This window comes from Dermacentor albipictus, chromosome 2, assembly GCF_038994185.2.
Source record: "Dermacentor albipictus isolate Rhodes 1998 colony chromosome 2, USDA_Dalb.pri_finalv2, whole genome shotgun sequence".
In the NCBI taxonomy this organism is placed as follows: domain Eukaryota; kingdom Metazoa; phylum Arthropoda; class Arachnida; order Ixodida; family Ixodidae; genus Dermacentor; species Dermacentor albipictus.
In genome coordinates, this window is record NC_091822.1 from 102,828,737 (window position 1) to 102,845,082 (window position 16,346).

General features: G+C 48.9%; 1 protein-coding gene across 3 annotated transcripts in view; it reads right to left on the reverse strand.

Annotated features, from left to right (window-relative positions):
• Positions 1 to 935: 935 nt before the first annotated feature.
• Positions 936 to 16,346, reverse strand: part of LOC135911672 (endothelin-converting enzyme 1-like) — a 181,356-nt gene continuing 165,945 nt past the window's right edge. For all 3 annotated transcript variants that reach the window (XM_070533815.1, XM_070533813.1, XM_070533814.1), the window contains one exon: positions 936 to 1,556. In XM_070533815.1, the coding sequence (XP_070389916.1) occupies positions 1,197 to 1,556 (360 nt within the window). In that variant the 3' untranslated portion in view covers positions 936 to 1,196. The remainder of the gene's footprint in view (positions 1,557 to 16,346) is intronic.

Genomic DNA, 16,346 nt, shown 5'->3' on the forward strand with positions numbered 1-16,346 from the left:
ACTGTAGCAAAGACTACTTTGCACCTTACAGATTGCTGCGATGCATCAGCGACGTTACAATCAGGAGACGCCTCGAGTATGTGTCACAATGTTTGAGCATCGGCAACCCACATGCCCAATTTTAAGTGCACTAACGAATTAAGCCATATATTTCACATACACTAGTGCTTCGTCTGTAATGTTGCAATGTGAGCATTTTTCGTTTTTTTTTTTGAGGTTATCTCATTTCTACTGACCGTTTTGTATGCATGACTTTGCCGCATACCCGCCGTGGTTGCTCAGTGGATATGGTGCTGGGCTGCTGAGCACGAGGTCGCGGGATCGAATCCCGGCCACGGCGGCCGCATTTCGATGGGGCGAAATGCGAAACCACCTGTGTGCTTAGATTTAGGTGCACGTTAAAGAACCCCAGGTGGTCAAAATTTCCGCAGTCCTCCACTACGGCGTGCCTCATAATCAGAAAGTGGTTTTGGCACGTAAAACCCCAAATATTATATATTATTATTACTTTGCCGCATGGCCGCTTTGGTAGATATGACCGCGCAAACATTTCAAATGCGTGAGTATTTCTTCGTGGGAAACATTTCGATATCCGAAACTTCGTGAAGGTTACATTTTTTGCTTTTTACTTCTTTCTTTAAACGATAATAATAATAATATATGGGGTTTTACGTGCCAAAACCACTTTCTGATTATGAGGCACGCCGTAGTGGGGGACTCCGGAAATTTTGACCACCTGGGGTTCTTTAACGTGCACCTAAATCTAAGTACACGGGTGTTTTCGCATTTCGCCCCCATTGAAATGCGGCCGCCGTGGCCGGGATTCGATCCCGCAACCTCGTGCTCAGCAGCCTAACACCATAGCCACTGAGCAACCGCGGCGGGTCTTCTTTAAACGAGTGGGAAAATGATTTCAGATAGCGTTCCAAGAGAGCTTTCAAAACAAAACATGGTATATTTGACTGAGTTGGGGTTAGTTGTGTACTGCCGCTATTACCACCAATGACAAAACTATCCACACGTTATTCCATTTTTCGAGCAGCTGCGTTGCGAGAAACGCACACAGGCGAGTGTATGTGCACAGGCGCACAAAAGCTGGGTTGGCAACCTTATCTATTCTACTACCGACAGAACCTACAATTTATATAGAACCACACGTAGAAAATGACACAACGAACGCGTTGGCTGTCACACTTTCAGGTCCAGAACTTGCACTTGTTTGACGGGTTCATGTACGACCCCCGCTTGCAGTGGAAAGCATCCGAGAACTCGGGCATGTTCATGAGTGGCACGATGCACCGAGAGCGGCCAGGTGCGTATTTACTGCGGCCAGAGAGCCAGCGCGGTGGTTTCGTTGTTTGTTCCTCACACCATGGGGTGCAATGGCCGACGAAGAATAGCTGGTTCGCTGTCATGGTGACGCCAGGCAGCGTAGTTTCTCTCTTTGAGGCCGGCAGCGACCTAAACGCGGAGTACGCCATCGTTGTTCCCCCTAAGTCGGCAATGTTTTCAGAGTCTACCGTATCGTTGAGGACCTCTTGCCTTCGCCTTAGGACCTGCGAGATGAACAGCAATCCCGGTGATCATCAGCCATTTTGTTTAGATTGTAATAATTGGTTTCATTTATAACCTACGTGTTCAAGAACTAGTAGTACCAGTAGCAGGAAGTTATGTAATCACTATTTTGGGGGCAATCACCTTGTGAGCTTGAACAAGCAGGCGCTATCCATTGCTTGTCTTTCTCGATTGGAATGCATTATCGAAACTAATTGTATTGTGTCGTTTGCGTTAAGGTTGAATGCTGGCGGTAATCTTTCTGTACCAATGGAGCAAGAGCTACGAAAATAATGTGCGCTCAATTGAGCGTGCTTCTCGAAGAAGAATCACAATTCTATCCGTGATACTTCAATCTGCGGAGGACAAAACATAAGCACTTGATTTGCAACAACAAACTAAGACAAAATACAGAAGTGAGTGGTAAAGCTTACTTATTTTTCGGCATTATTTATCATGTCCGTGATTATGCGAATCCGCATCGAGTGGAAGCTATGCCGATCAGTATCTGCCCAAGATACCAAAAGCGCTGTAAGACGCTCCCGCACTTCATGGCACGGTAACACCCGTGCAGACGCTTAGCACCCATAGATATCTCTTCGTCACCACAAAGTATTGTCCGCGATTATAACCGGGTTGTTGTAGCAAATACTACGCACTATCATTTTCAAGTTATGTAAAGAAAACAACAGCGAAAAATAAGTTTTATGGTTAGAGAATAAAAAATAAATCAAATTGTGACTCACAGTAACGTTTTCCTTTGAAACGCTATATTCGTGGCGTTTGCTTAAGCCCCTGGTCAATCGTACTCACGAGAGGGCATGCACGTGTTCTTGAACTGCAAGCTGATTTCGTCTCTTAAATCCACAAGTGTGTCATCGCACGTTTTTGCCTAGTCATACTAAAAACTTGCATAGGCGGTATTGAGCAGAGGTTGTTGAGCGTAATAAGAGGAAATGCTTTGGCAGACGAAAAATTTGCACACAAGGGAATGCATGGCTCAACAGACATTCGCGCTGTCTGTCGTCTTCCGTGGCATTCGCGAGATTTTTTTTCGCTGAGAATTATAATAAATGATGATGCGGACCTTGTCATAATAAATCGACCCCAGGCGTTCCTATTATTAAAACACAGAAGAGTTTCTTGAATGTGTTTGCACAAAATCTGAATCAGATTATGGGCGCCAAAACGTAAACCGATTCCAATCTGTTTCTATTCCATTCCTGCCACTGGCCCTGCCCTTTGGTCAAAATTTGTCGGGCACCAGAACTTCGCCTGTCTGCCACGCGACGTCACAACAACTTCGAAAATGCCCCATTTGATATGACGTTTATCCACTGATTAGGCATTATGAGACGAGACAAAAGAAAAACATTTATCTCTAGTTGCAAGTCTTTTTTCCAAATAACCCTCCGTTATTGGTAAAAAATTTTAGGGCTGTGCCTATTTTACGTGCCAATCTAGCAATGTCATCGAACTGAGAAAAGCCACGACGCCAAAGTGACGCATACACACTAACGTTGCACTCATAAGCCCCCCAAAAAAACAACCATTTATTTCGCAACAGCTGGTGACTGCCCCGTTCCAAAAAAAAACATAGTTTGGATGACCGCCTATCGCTCTGGCACTGACTATTAGGTGCCGCAGGTGCTAATGGTTTCGCCTGCGCATAATTTTTTCCATAAAGGTATAGTGTTTTCGAGCCCTTTAGGCACGCATGCCCGATTTCGCTACCGAATATAATACACTCATGTCCGTTTTAGAGCAATTTTTACTGTTGCGTTGCACGAGCCACCGGGATGTTAATTATTCACTGTAACCTAAGGAAAAGTGGACCAAGCATAGATGCCCGCAGCGCCCTGCGTGGCGGTTTACTCGAGCAGCATCGCAAGCCTCCGTATACCTGCAGGCCTGCAACATCGTATATCCTGGTCAACCTATGGGCTGCACTTCTAATAGCGCATCATTCTTCGGGCGGCCTTGGCTTTTCTTCCTACGCCGAGCCGGCATTTCGCAATTCCCACTTGGCGTTCAACTTCGCCTCACCGCCAGCAAATTCACCTGGATGCATTGATGGATGGATGCCATGAGCGTCCCCTTTCGAACGAGGGGGTGGCCTGCTCCAACAAGTTCTTTTTACAATATTGACTAATGTCCTTACCATAGGAAAAGCAAACAAAAAAACAAGCGAAATTCCCATAAAGAAAGCTTCTGAACCCCTATTGACAAGTTTATTTTATACGCCTCCATTGTTTGACGCTTCAATACTTTTCTTCCACCAAACTTCCTATTCGCCTCTTAGTAATTTCTATTGGCGACATGTTTAATTTCACCCTGCACTCACTGAACCCTAGAGCTTCAAGGAGGCCAAAGGTCACTAAATTGACCACTGGGCAGATATCTTCACATTCTAATAAAACATGTTCCATCGTTTCCCTAGCTTTACCGCCGCAACCACGTGATTCTCCTTCCTCCTTAAATCTCGCTTTATAAGTGCGTGTTCTAAGGCACCTTGACCTCGCTTTGAAAAGTAATGAGCTTGGCTTTGTTCTCCCATAAAATGTTTCTTTCCTGATTTCGTCTTTCCTCTTAAGTATTTACTCACAACAGGCTTCTTTTTCATTGCTGCCACCCATGAGATTATCTCAGCCTCTCTGACTTTCAGCCTGACGTCCTTTGTTGCCATGTTGCTCACCGTGAAGACCAAATACTTGCTGGCATGCTTCCTAGTTCTTTTCCTCCACTGTGAATCAGTGTTTTTCCTGCGCACTCTCCCAGCCTAATCAATGTAACCTGAACACTCTCCCAGCCCACTTACTTCCTTCCATATTCCTCAGTCGTTCTTCATAATAAATTCTACTGTGCGCTTCCCTCATTTCAAAACTTTTATCACCCGGTACTGCGTGATTTGTAATTTTCCCGGGAGCACCCAATGCGAGGCATCTCAATGACGTTTGGTTAAAGTCCCGATTGTACCCCTGATTTCAAGAAAACAACCACATTTCCAAATGTAAGCGCTGCAACCATACACCTTTTCACATACTATGGATGTGTTTCATTACGACTGCAGTTCCCTGCCCCATTACTTTTATTGTTGTTTCCTGTGTTTATATATACATATATGTATATATATATATATATATATATATATATATATATATATATATATATATATATATATATATATATATATATATATATATATATAAATATATATATATATATATATATATATATATATATATATGTGTGTGTGTGTGTGTGTGTGTGTGTGTGTGTGTGTGTGTGTGTGTGTGTGTGTGTGTGTGTGTGTAGTGCCTTCGTTAATCTACATATCCAGGTATTTATATTATTTTGTGCGAGGAACTTCCTGACTTGTATGTCCGCTGTTTTCATTTAACATCATAACACCTCATTTTTGACGCTATATTGAAGACCTAAATTCTCACCTTCCTGTCCACAGATATCAGCCAGCAGTTGCATATCAGTTTGCTCGTCAGCCAGCAATACAAGGTCGTCCGCGTAACACAAATCAGGAAACTGCTGCTCGACTAGTGTACCTGCCTGTTTGTATGAGGGATTAAACCCTTTATCACTTCCCTCTAGCACATTTTCCATCCTCACCGTAGACATCATAGACAGCAGTCAGGATAAAGGGCACCCCCTGCCTAATTCTATTGCTGATATTAAATTTGTACTCGCTCCTCATGCCGTTTCATACAACCCAAACGGTATTTTATAGGTAAAGCTCTCTCAAAAGCTGTGTGTGATCGTCTCCTAAGCCTTCGTCTTCCAGAATACCCCGCAAAATGTTGCGCTCAACATTGTAGCGCAACATTTGTTGCGTTGTTGCGCTCTACGTTGCTCCTGTAATGTCTGAAAAAGCCGCATATAGCGATATCCTTTCTAATTTGAATATCTTAATATCCCATGCCTATGCAGCATCAGCAGTGCCCTCTGTGACAGGAAAACTAAATCCTCCTAAAAGAAAACTAAGGACAGTGTTCAGGGCGCAGAAACGGCTGGGCCAGCGACTTCATTGGTCCGCACAATAAACTGGTTTAGAATAGCGTTTGCCACAAAATGTGGAGGCATTAGGCACGTTAAGACATAGCATTGTCACCATTGCGCGCGCTCCAAACGTTATTGAGTTTCTGCAGCTTACGTGCGCCTAGATAAGATGCATGAATAGCGAGTTTAACGCTCGTAATGTTTACGCACGCTAATAAATAGTGTTGTCCAACCTGGCCGCACCCCTGTTGCCCGCTTCAGCCTGAATTGTTGCCATGGCTATGCTATCGCTCTCGTTTATCCCCAGTAACTCTTGATATGAATTTTCGCTGCCTCTAAACTAAATGAAATGTTGGCTTCGAGTGCATAGCACATCGTATTTCTGAAAATGTTTGATGATTCCGACGACGGTATGCCTAAACTAGACGTGCCCGCATAGCAGCAACCGCTTGTCGGCTAACGGATTGACTGGACTTCGAGACATTTGCCACAAGGTACCAGACGGCACTCTGTCTTCTAACCCTTCCCACGTTGGCCTTCCCACACGGTAAACTAAATGTCGTGTAGAAGCGCATCGCAATGTCCCACAAGGTTGCGCTTAACGTAAATAGGCGACTAACGCTATTCAAAAACTGTCTAATGAGTGGTTCACACGCTCTCGACAATGCGAGCAATGCACCGATTAGACAGTCTTTAACCGACTTATCCGTGAACAAAAGATGCGTTATCGATAACCAACTGGTCAACATGCTGAAACGCAGCGACGCACAGCCCTCTACTACTTCTTGCGCATCCCGAATTCTTATCTGAACAAAAGAAAGACGATGCCTAATGATTTTGCGTAGATAATCGACGAGTTAACAAAATTGGCGTACGAGGACGTATATCCTTTGACACGTATATTTTACTATTTCGATAGATTACAAAGAGCAGATCTTTCCCCCGTCATTCGACTCATGTTTCGGATACTGGCAGGTACCGTAGTTGGCGCTGACCGTTAAAGGGCCCACTTCCAACACTTCCAAACCACTATTATTATATTTTCAACATTTCAAGTAAACAGGACCGTCAAGTTCAGAATGCCGTCAAGCATGCCGTGAACGCTGCCAAACACAGCAGCGCTACGCGCCGCGTGCTCACCACACACACAAAAAAAGAGAGAAAACAATCCCGTGCTACACTCGCCGTGTTTTTTCGGGGTCCTCAGCACTCGTCGTGATGTCAGCAGGGTTCGCCTGGCAATGTCACCAGGAATAGACACTGCCGTCGGTTGAACTAAAATTGGAGGACGCTTAAGCTTCGCCTTTAAGAGTGGAACGTGACAGCGTTCCCGTCGACCCGCCAAGGGGTGTAAGACAATGCGCTACGGCGCAGCGATCACTTACGAGGCGCCCCGCATCGGAGTTTGCACCCACCAATCACGCGGTGAGCGTCCAGCAACGCAGCGTTCGGCGCAGCAACGAAACGTGCGCCTGAGCAAGCGGAACGAACCAAAGAACTCGGTGTCTCGGAGGGGGGGAAACGATATACGCCAGCCAAACGTTGTGATAGGCACGGGCAGAGAGAGACAGATAGTGATTTAAAGAAAGGAACGACGCTTGATTCTGCAACCCGTGAGGAAGCACGGCGAAGCGTCGTCAAAAGGGAGGGAGTCCGGGCAGCAACGCGCCTCGCACCGGTCCCCGCACAGCCCCAACGCGCATGGCGCGCCACCTGCTGGGGCAGCGCCGTACATAGAGGGGAGGGGGTCTTCTGCGTTTGCCGCAAGATGGCTCTGCGTGTGTGGAAAGTGCAGAAGAAATGTAGCAGTAGCGGAAACACACTTCGCTACTCGTGTAACTGGGACTTCTGTAAGTTACATGTTCATAATTACCCATATACACCGCAGTATAACTTTCTACGGCTCGTTTCTAAGGCAACACCGCATCCACTAGAGCCGCTTTTGTACCGCTTTTTATCCATCTTGTAAGTTATTTTTTTTATTCATGAAGTGCCTCCCATGATTTATCGCTCATGGCCAACGCCACCGACAGCGTCTTTTCTGGGACACGAGCTCCTTAATGCTGTCGCGTTAAAAACCTAACACTTCCGGTCATTCTGCTAGCAGGTACGCGCGCTCCCTACTCTTTTTCGTTACACTGCTCGCTCGTGCGCACTTGCAAATCGGTATCTATTGCCCGCTACGCAAGTGCCATATAGCTCGCGTTCCAACACAGACGTCCTTAGCGCTGCGATTAGATGCGCCAACAGTCAGACAGTGCTTTGCAATAGGTCGAAAGCATCCGCGCGCAGTGCTTAGCTGCAAAAGTGCCGACTGCAAAAACGAAACGATGCGACACCAGCTGCCTGCAGTCATCGTTTCCATTAGCAACGACTTCTGTCACCTCCCTGCAGCAAACGTTCTCCTCAGAATTCCTATTCATTACGCATACACCGCACGCGCACTAGCATTGATGATCCCATTACCGCAAAATAGGCTAACAGCCAGTGCGTACGGATCCATTATATTAAAGAGCATATGTGGACGTGCACACGATATAGCTTGCATAGCAGCACGCTTCGCAGAAGCACAGGCTGGCACAGTACCAACAACTGGTAGCCGAGAAGCGCGGAGTCGCGGTAACTGGAAGTGGACAGTAGTTCAAAAGCGCGTTGGCTATGACGCTTGTTACGTGACATGAGCGTCACTCTGCGAGGAGGAGACACGGCGACGAACGGAGAATATCGAATGCGAGCGAGGGGCGCGTTTGGTTCATCAGACGCGTGTAACTCCCCTATTACGGCACCATCTCGAAAAATTCTCGCTGTTCCGTATCCGTTTCAGACTCGCGCACAACTGCGACACCACAACTAAATCTCGACCTCTGCGTTGTTTATTGGCCGTTTAAGAACCATGCTTGCAACATTAGACACTTTATACGAAATCACTGTTATGCCCTTCGGTCACTGGAATGTACCAGCCACTTTCGAAGAGACCATGAATGGCACCTTGCGCGGAATGAGGCCGCGTACCTTCATGAGGTTCACTTGTTTTTTCTCAGATTTGACGGACCATTTTTGGCGTTTACAATAAGTTTCGACTACTTTGTAGAACGCAGTCCTACAGCTTAACTCGAGCACAGAAAACGAATTTGCAGCTTGAAAATTGAATATCTTAGCCCACTTTATTTGCGAAAAAGGCAATATCCCTGATCCTTCGAAACTCCGTGCCGTATTGAAGTTTCCGAAGCAGGCCACATTCGAGGCAACATGTAGCTTCATTGGTCTATTTTCGTGTTTCCGACGTTTAGTTACGAATTTTCCTAAGCCGCAAGTCAAAACCAAGTTTGACATGGTGACCACGCACATTCTACGTGCCATGTGATGCTCTTTACGTTCTCTCTATCGGCTGCTTACGTCTGTGAGTTTTACGCGATTGGAACCAAGCGCACTGACAGAAGTTCACACTGATGCGAGCGGTATCGCTCTTGGAGCTGTGTTCGGCCTGCGTACCAGTATCGTTGGCGAATACGTGGCCACCCTATGCTAGTCGTGCTCTCACAAAGCTTCGAACTAATTACTTTGTAAGTGAAAAAGTGTGTCTGGGCATAGTATGGGTTCTTTGAAAGAATTCACCGATCTTTCTACGGTCGGCCTTTTGGGATGTTCAAGGGGAATGGCGATGAGCCATCCTGAAGTCCCTGGGCGTCCACTGTCGTGCTGGTCTAAAAGATGGACGGCTCATGGAGATTCTGCGTTGATTACCCCGCACCTGTATCAAAATGTCACAGGTATGAAACAATTTTCACGGTGTATTTACTCGGCGTATATAAACAGCAGCCGCGAATCCCGAGAGACTGTTGCCACTTCGTCGTCATCACCGTCGACGACCTTGTACCCTTTTCCCGCCGTAACAATATACCTCGCCTCCCCGCCACCCCATGCAGTTGCTTCCCTGCCCTGTTCGCGGGTCTGTCCGTGTTAGCACTCATTAATGGGCACCTGTTTCGTGTGCACTTGCTGGGAACCGTTGGATCGTTATCGTCATGGATCATTTCACACGGTATACCGAAAGCACCACTTGCTGCAAAAGGTCGTGACGGCGCTTCATCCATCCTGCGCGAATTTGTTGTCCTCCATGCTGTGCCTAAAAAACTGCTGAGCCATCGAGGTCAGATATTCCTCTCAGTTATTGTGTATAGTCCCTTTTTTTAACGTTATATTATTGGCCTTACGACTACCGCATATCATCCGCAGACTAGTGGCTTGACAGAACTCTTAGCGACATGCTGTCAATGCATCTTGCGTCGGACCTCTCGAACTGGGATTTTGTGCTCCGGTTAATGGCACAGGCCTACAAGGCCGCCTCGCAACCCACTACCTTATTGTAACCGCTCTCTGCTAGAAGGACCGCGAACCATCCCGCCCCACCTACACAATTCTACCATACCGTCCTCATCCTGACGAGTGCTCACAGGCTTTGCGTATCCCTAAACATGCCGAGGAATGCCGACAACTCGCCCATTCTTCAACATCTGCTTATCGTCACCGCCGATAAAAGTACCACGACGTAAACCAACATCCTGACACTCTATCTATCGACTCCCTCTAGTGGCTGTTGGTCCCTCTTTCTGCGAATGACCATTTATCCAAGCTCAATTCTAGTAGCATGGTCTATACCGCCTGGTTGTGGAAATACCTCCATTCAATTACATGATCGAAATCGTTACGGCGTCTTCAGTTCTCCATCGTCGCGAGTGAATGGCTGTGCGCGTTGACAGATTTAAGCCGCGTTAGAATGCGTTGACCTCGTCCTCCCGCTAGATCACCAGGATGGGTACTGTTCAATGGCACGGCAACTTGGAAAGAAAAAGATCGACATGCTCGGAAGCCTCGTCACCATCGCCTCCCTTGGAGTCAGCATGATATTCTTCTGAGCCCTTGGCGCTGCTGCTACATTTCTCTTAGGTGTGAGATGGTCTCAATAAACCCCCTCAGCACCACAGATAGTTTTTACATTATTATCCTGGTGGCGGAAGAGAAATTATGAGGAAAGACGGCCGATGTCACAGTCGTATATTTTACAACTTTTGTAAAGAGTTTGACCAACGTTAGCTGGGAGATCATGTAGAGGGAACATAAATATTACTGTAATCTGGTGAGTACCTATAAAAAACAATTTTCAAAACCTAATATTAGAGCGTACCTATTATCAAAGGTTGTGAAAAATATAAATGTCATTTTTGAAAAAGAAACTTTATAATTTTACGTTACCAATAGCGCACGAAATTATACATCATAACACACAAAATTTATTTTTCTTTTCGATCTGCCCCAAAGACATTATACGGTTTCTTCTTTTCCTTCTTCATGATTAATTGCTCGCTCTAGACCTGTGAAACCTATCTTTGCGAACTCTCTCCTCAAGAAGCAAGTCCAGACAGACCTCAAAGAATACATGTTTTAATGCTAAGAACAGTGCGCACGTTATGTTGCATTTTCGAGATTGTACATTTTGCATGCGATTTTCGCTGGCTGAGGCCTATCGAAGAAAAGAAATAGGCCGGTAAAATTTGGTAAATATCAAGAAAAAAGTCACATCAATAGAATGTGCTACTGTTGACCGGTCAATATTTTTACCGTACACTCTAAAAACAAAGAGGAACTCTCTTTGAGGGAATATGTGCCTGTAGCATATTTCACTCCCTTTTCTAGAGTAGATCGACCCCCTTTTAGAGGGAGTAGAACTCCCCCTGAAAGAGTTTTATTACTCCATCGCAAGGGGGTGCTAGTACACTTTTGGCGAGTGCTAAAACTCTCTCCACAAAAGTATTCGTACTGTCCCAGACGGAGTGGTTGTCCTCCTCCAAACCGAGTACTTCTATTCCTCCAAAGCGAGTGTTTTTACTCACCCAAACAGAGTGCTTTTACTACTGACAGAGGTATTATACTCCTTCAGAACAGAGTGCTAGTTCGCTTCCAAATAGTATGAAACCGCTCACGATGCAGCGCCATGGTCACGTTAAGCCCCAACTAGACGTACGCGCTGGTACGCGGCTGCAGGCGCCGTACCGCGTCTGGGCGCGTACGGCGTCAGGCGCGGAGGCTGCGTCGCGTGTCGACGGGTGGCGGTGTGGAGACCTAGCACTGCTATGATTTTTGCGCTAGCGCCGGAAGGTGCCGTCCGCGCCACCCGCCCGACGCGCCTCACGTGACCAGAGTGAACCAGCATGACTTCACTAACGACTCTGCATCGACTCCGGATCGAGGTGCAGGGGAGTCCGAGCAAGCTGCGTGCGTTGTTATCAGCGTTCCACACGTGTTTTGGCAGTTGATGACAGCAGCCGCTGGTCATAAACCGTAACGGCTGCATCAATAATGAAATATGCGAAGTCCGAGAGCTGACACAGCATGCAGCACGCGTAGGGCATGCAGCAAGCGAGTGATCATGTTTCACCCGGTTCGCAATACTCGTAGTCAGTCGCACTTGAGCTCACTGAAGCATTAGAAGTCCTTCAATATTGCTACGGCACAATATGTGCGATCACGAAAGGCCAGCAGTGTGAAGACGACGACGATGGTTAGAAGCTTGCGCGGGCTGTTGCCTCTTGGCCAAGCGCAGCGTATTTTCCTTGTAAATACATTTGTACATAGCTTTTCGTCTGCGTCTTCCTACGTAACATATCTGGTGGAGGTGGACGTTCCCTTTACCTCGTCACGGAGCTTCGCAGTGGATGGTACGTCGAGCCTTCCTTCATGGCTCCCGGTGACGACAACCCGACTCCGCCGGCTCCGACCCCTGCTGCCACTTCGCCGACCTACATCACTCTCCCCGCTCCCCGTGATCCTGGCGTATTCTCGGGCCAAGATGGGGAAGACGTCGATGACTGGATCAGCCTGTATGAACACGTCAGCCGCAATAACCGGTGGGACCCTACTATTATGCTCGCCAACGTAGTCTTTTACCTCGGTGGCACACCTCGAGTTTGGTATCGCACGCACGAAGATGAGCTCACCAGTTGGGATTCACTTAAGACACAGCTTCGAGACTTGTTCGGCAACCCCTACGGTCAACAACTTGCCGCGCAGAAGGCGCTTTCCGGCCGTGTGCAGACGTCAACAGAGCCCTATGTCACGTACATTCAGGACGTCTTGACTCTGTGCTGCAAAGTTGACACCCACATGACTGAGTCAGACAAGGTTTCCCACATCCTCAAAGGCATTGCCGATGACGCCTTCAACTTGCTCGTTTGCAACAACGTAGCCACGGTGGATGCTGTTATAAAAGAGTGCCGCCGCCTGGAACTCGCCAAAAGCCGACGTATTGACCAGCAGTTTGCCCGTCTGCCCAACACCCCAGCGACATCTTCCTGTGCCGACGCTCCTCGTCCCACTGCCGATGTTACCAGGATCGTCCGGCGTGAGATCGAGGCCGCCTATCCGGCTGCCTTCGACTCCAGTCCCACCAACACATCTGCAGTCACGGTCTCACTGATCCAGGCAGTTGTCCGCCAGGAGTTTGAAAACATGGGTCTTCACACCATCTGTTCGGCCCATCGTCCTGATACCCGCCCGGCTTCTTTGATTTCGCCCCGTCCCGCAGCTTCTTACCCACCACGTTTCCGCAACCCATCTGAATGGCGCACTGCTGACGACAAGCCTATTTGTTTCCACTGCCATCGAATCGGGCACATTTCTCGGCACTGTCGTAGTCGCTGGAGTTCCCCGATCCGGTCTACTTATACTGCCTACTCTCGCCCCTCAGGTGGCCCTTCTCGTCCCTATGCCGCACGCTCCGATAATGCCGCCACTGATTCTCCTGCAATGACCCGCCCCTATTCTCGTTCGCCTTCGCCCCAACGACGACAATCTCGCTCTCCCCAGCCCCGTCGCTCCTACTCGCCGACTCCCTTCGTACGCCGCTCCCAGCCGGAAAACTAGACGATGCAGCGCCTCGAGGTGACGCTGCATTGCTCCCTACGCCGCCAAATCCTCTACTGACTTTGCCACTCATCTGAACCTTCTAGACGTGCAAGTCGACGGTGTTTCTGTGTCTGCTCTCATAAACACTGGAGCGCATTTGTCCGTAATGAGCGCTGACCTTCGTAACCGGCTCAAGAAAATTATCACGCCCGCCACGACGCCTGTTGTCCGTGTCGCCGATGGCGGAACAGCCCCCGTAATTGGTATGTGTAGCGCCCGCGTCTCCTTCGCCGATCGCTCAACAATCGTGCTATTCACAGTCATCGCCCACTGTGCCCACGACATCATCCTCGGCTTAGACTTCCTCTCCGCACATTCTGCTCTCATCGACTGTTCCGCCAGTACTCTCCGCCTTGACCTGCCTGTTCTGGATCCTGCTGAACCCCACCCCAGTCGCCTCAGTTCCGCCGACTTCATTCGCTTGCCACCTTCGGCACTGACCTACGTTGACCTAGCGTCATCCCCACCAGTCCCCGACGGTCACTACATCGCGGCTCCTATGCAAGACGTCCTCCTCACACACGGGATCACAGTACCCCATACAGTTTTATCTATTACGGCGAATTGCGTCTCCCTGCCAGTGGTCAATTTTGCCTTGACGACACAAGTGCTGCCTCGAGGGATGTCTCTGGCCCAACTTTGCTCATTTGAGGATCACTCTGTAGCATCCATTGCAGTAGACGACACTTCATCCGATACTCCTCTACCATCGCAATCGACAAACTGTACCATCGCTGACTTACGGAAAATGATTGCCCCCGACTTGCCCTCCGAGCACGCTCGTGAACTCTACCGCGTTCTCTTTTCCTACCACGATATTTTTTACTTTAACGATCGTCCTTTGGCCCAAACTACAGCTGTCAAACATCGCAATAATACCGCCGATGCCCCTCCTATTCATCGCCGCCCGTATCGAGTGTCACCAGCTGAGCGTCAAGTTATTCACGCAGAAGTTCGCAAAATGCTTGCCAAGAACATTATTGAACCGTCACGTAGTCCTTGGGCGTCACCGGTTGTGCTGGTAAAAAAGAAGGATGGCTCATGGCGCTTTTGCGTGGATTATCGGCACCTTAACAGGGTTACCAAAAAGGACGTGTATCCCCTACCTCGGATTGATGACGCCCTTGACTGCCTCCACGGTGCTCGCTATTTCTCCTCTATTGACCTTCGCTCCGGCTATTGGCAGATTGCCGTGGACGCTCTCGACCGCGAGAAGACTGCCTTTGTAACACCCGACGGTCTTTATCAATTCAAGGTGATGCCGTTCGGCCTATGTAACGCTCCTGCCACTTTTGAACGCATGATGGACTCCCTTCTTCACGGTTTCAAATGGTCCACGTGCTTGTGCTACTTGGACGACGTTATCGTATTCTCCCCAACGTTCGGTACGCACCTCGAGCGCCTCTCAGCAGTCCTGGACGTTTTTCGGCGAGCTGGTCTGCAACTCAACGCATCGAAGTGCCAATTCGGCCGTCGCCAGATTACCGTCCTTGGACATCTCGTTGACGCGAACGGAGTGCAACCGGACCCAGGCAAGATCCATGCTGTTACGCACCTCCCTGTTCCGAAGTGTGTCAAGGATGTGCGCAGCTTCATCGGCCTTTGTTCGTACTTCCGCCGTTTCGTGAGGCATTTCGCCGCCATAGCACGACCACTAACCGACCTTTCGAAAAAAGACGCTCATTTCCAGTGGGGGCGATAATGAAGCCTCTGCATTCTCTCATCTAATCGACACTCTCACAACGCCTCCCGTTCTAGCCCATTTCGATCCTTCTGCGCCTACCGAAGTCCGTACTGATGCCAGCGGTCACGGAATTGGAGCAGTACTGGCACAACGCCAGCGTGGCCACGACCGTGTTATCGCTTACGCCAGCAGGCACCTCTCACCCGCGGAGCGCAACTATTCCATCACTGAGCGTGAGTGTCTGGCCCTAGTTTGGGCGGTTGCGAAATTCCGCCCATACTTATATGGCCGATCCTTTTCCGTTGTCACAGACCATCACGCGCTTTGTTGGTTATGCTCATTGAAAGACCCTTCAGGAAGACTTGGTCGCTGGGCCTTACGCCTCCAAGAATATTCGTTCTCTGTCACCTACAAATCTGGCCGACTACACAAGGACGCTGACTGCCTGTCTCGCTACCCGGTAGCCGAGCCTGACGACGCCGACAGTAGTACTGCCGACGGCATTTTCTCTGTGTCTGCCTTCGCTAACATCGCCGATGAGCAGTACCGAGACCTATCGCTGCGAGTACTCATCGAGCGTCTGCGCTCTACACCTACCGACGCATCCGTTCGCCGATATGTACTCCAGGGCGGCATTCTGTACCGAAGGAGCTTCCTCCCTGATGGCCCTGATCTTCTTCTTGTCGTGCCAAAACATCTACGACAGACTGTGCTCTTTGAGATGCATGACGCACCCACTGCAGGATATCTTGGGGAACCCGCACGGACGACCGCGTCCGCCGCCGCTTCTATTGGCCTGGTCTCGCTCGCTCCGTTCGACGCTATGTTGCTGCCTGTGATCCCTGCCAGCGTCGGAAGACACCTCAGGTGCTACCTGCCGGTCATCTCCAGCCGATCACCGTCCCTGTGGAACCGTTCTTTCGTGTTGGATTAGACCTGTTCGGTCCCTTTCCCACGTCATCCTCTGGGAACAAATGGGTAGCCGTCGCGACTGATTACGCCACCCGATACGCTATCACTCGGGCTCTCCCTACCAGCTGCGCCACTGACGTCGCGGACTTTCTCTTGCGTGACATTATCTTGCTTCATGGCGCCCCGCGACAGCTGCTTACTGACCGTGGTCGAAACTTCCTCT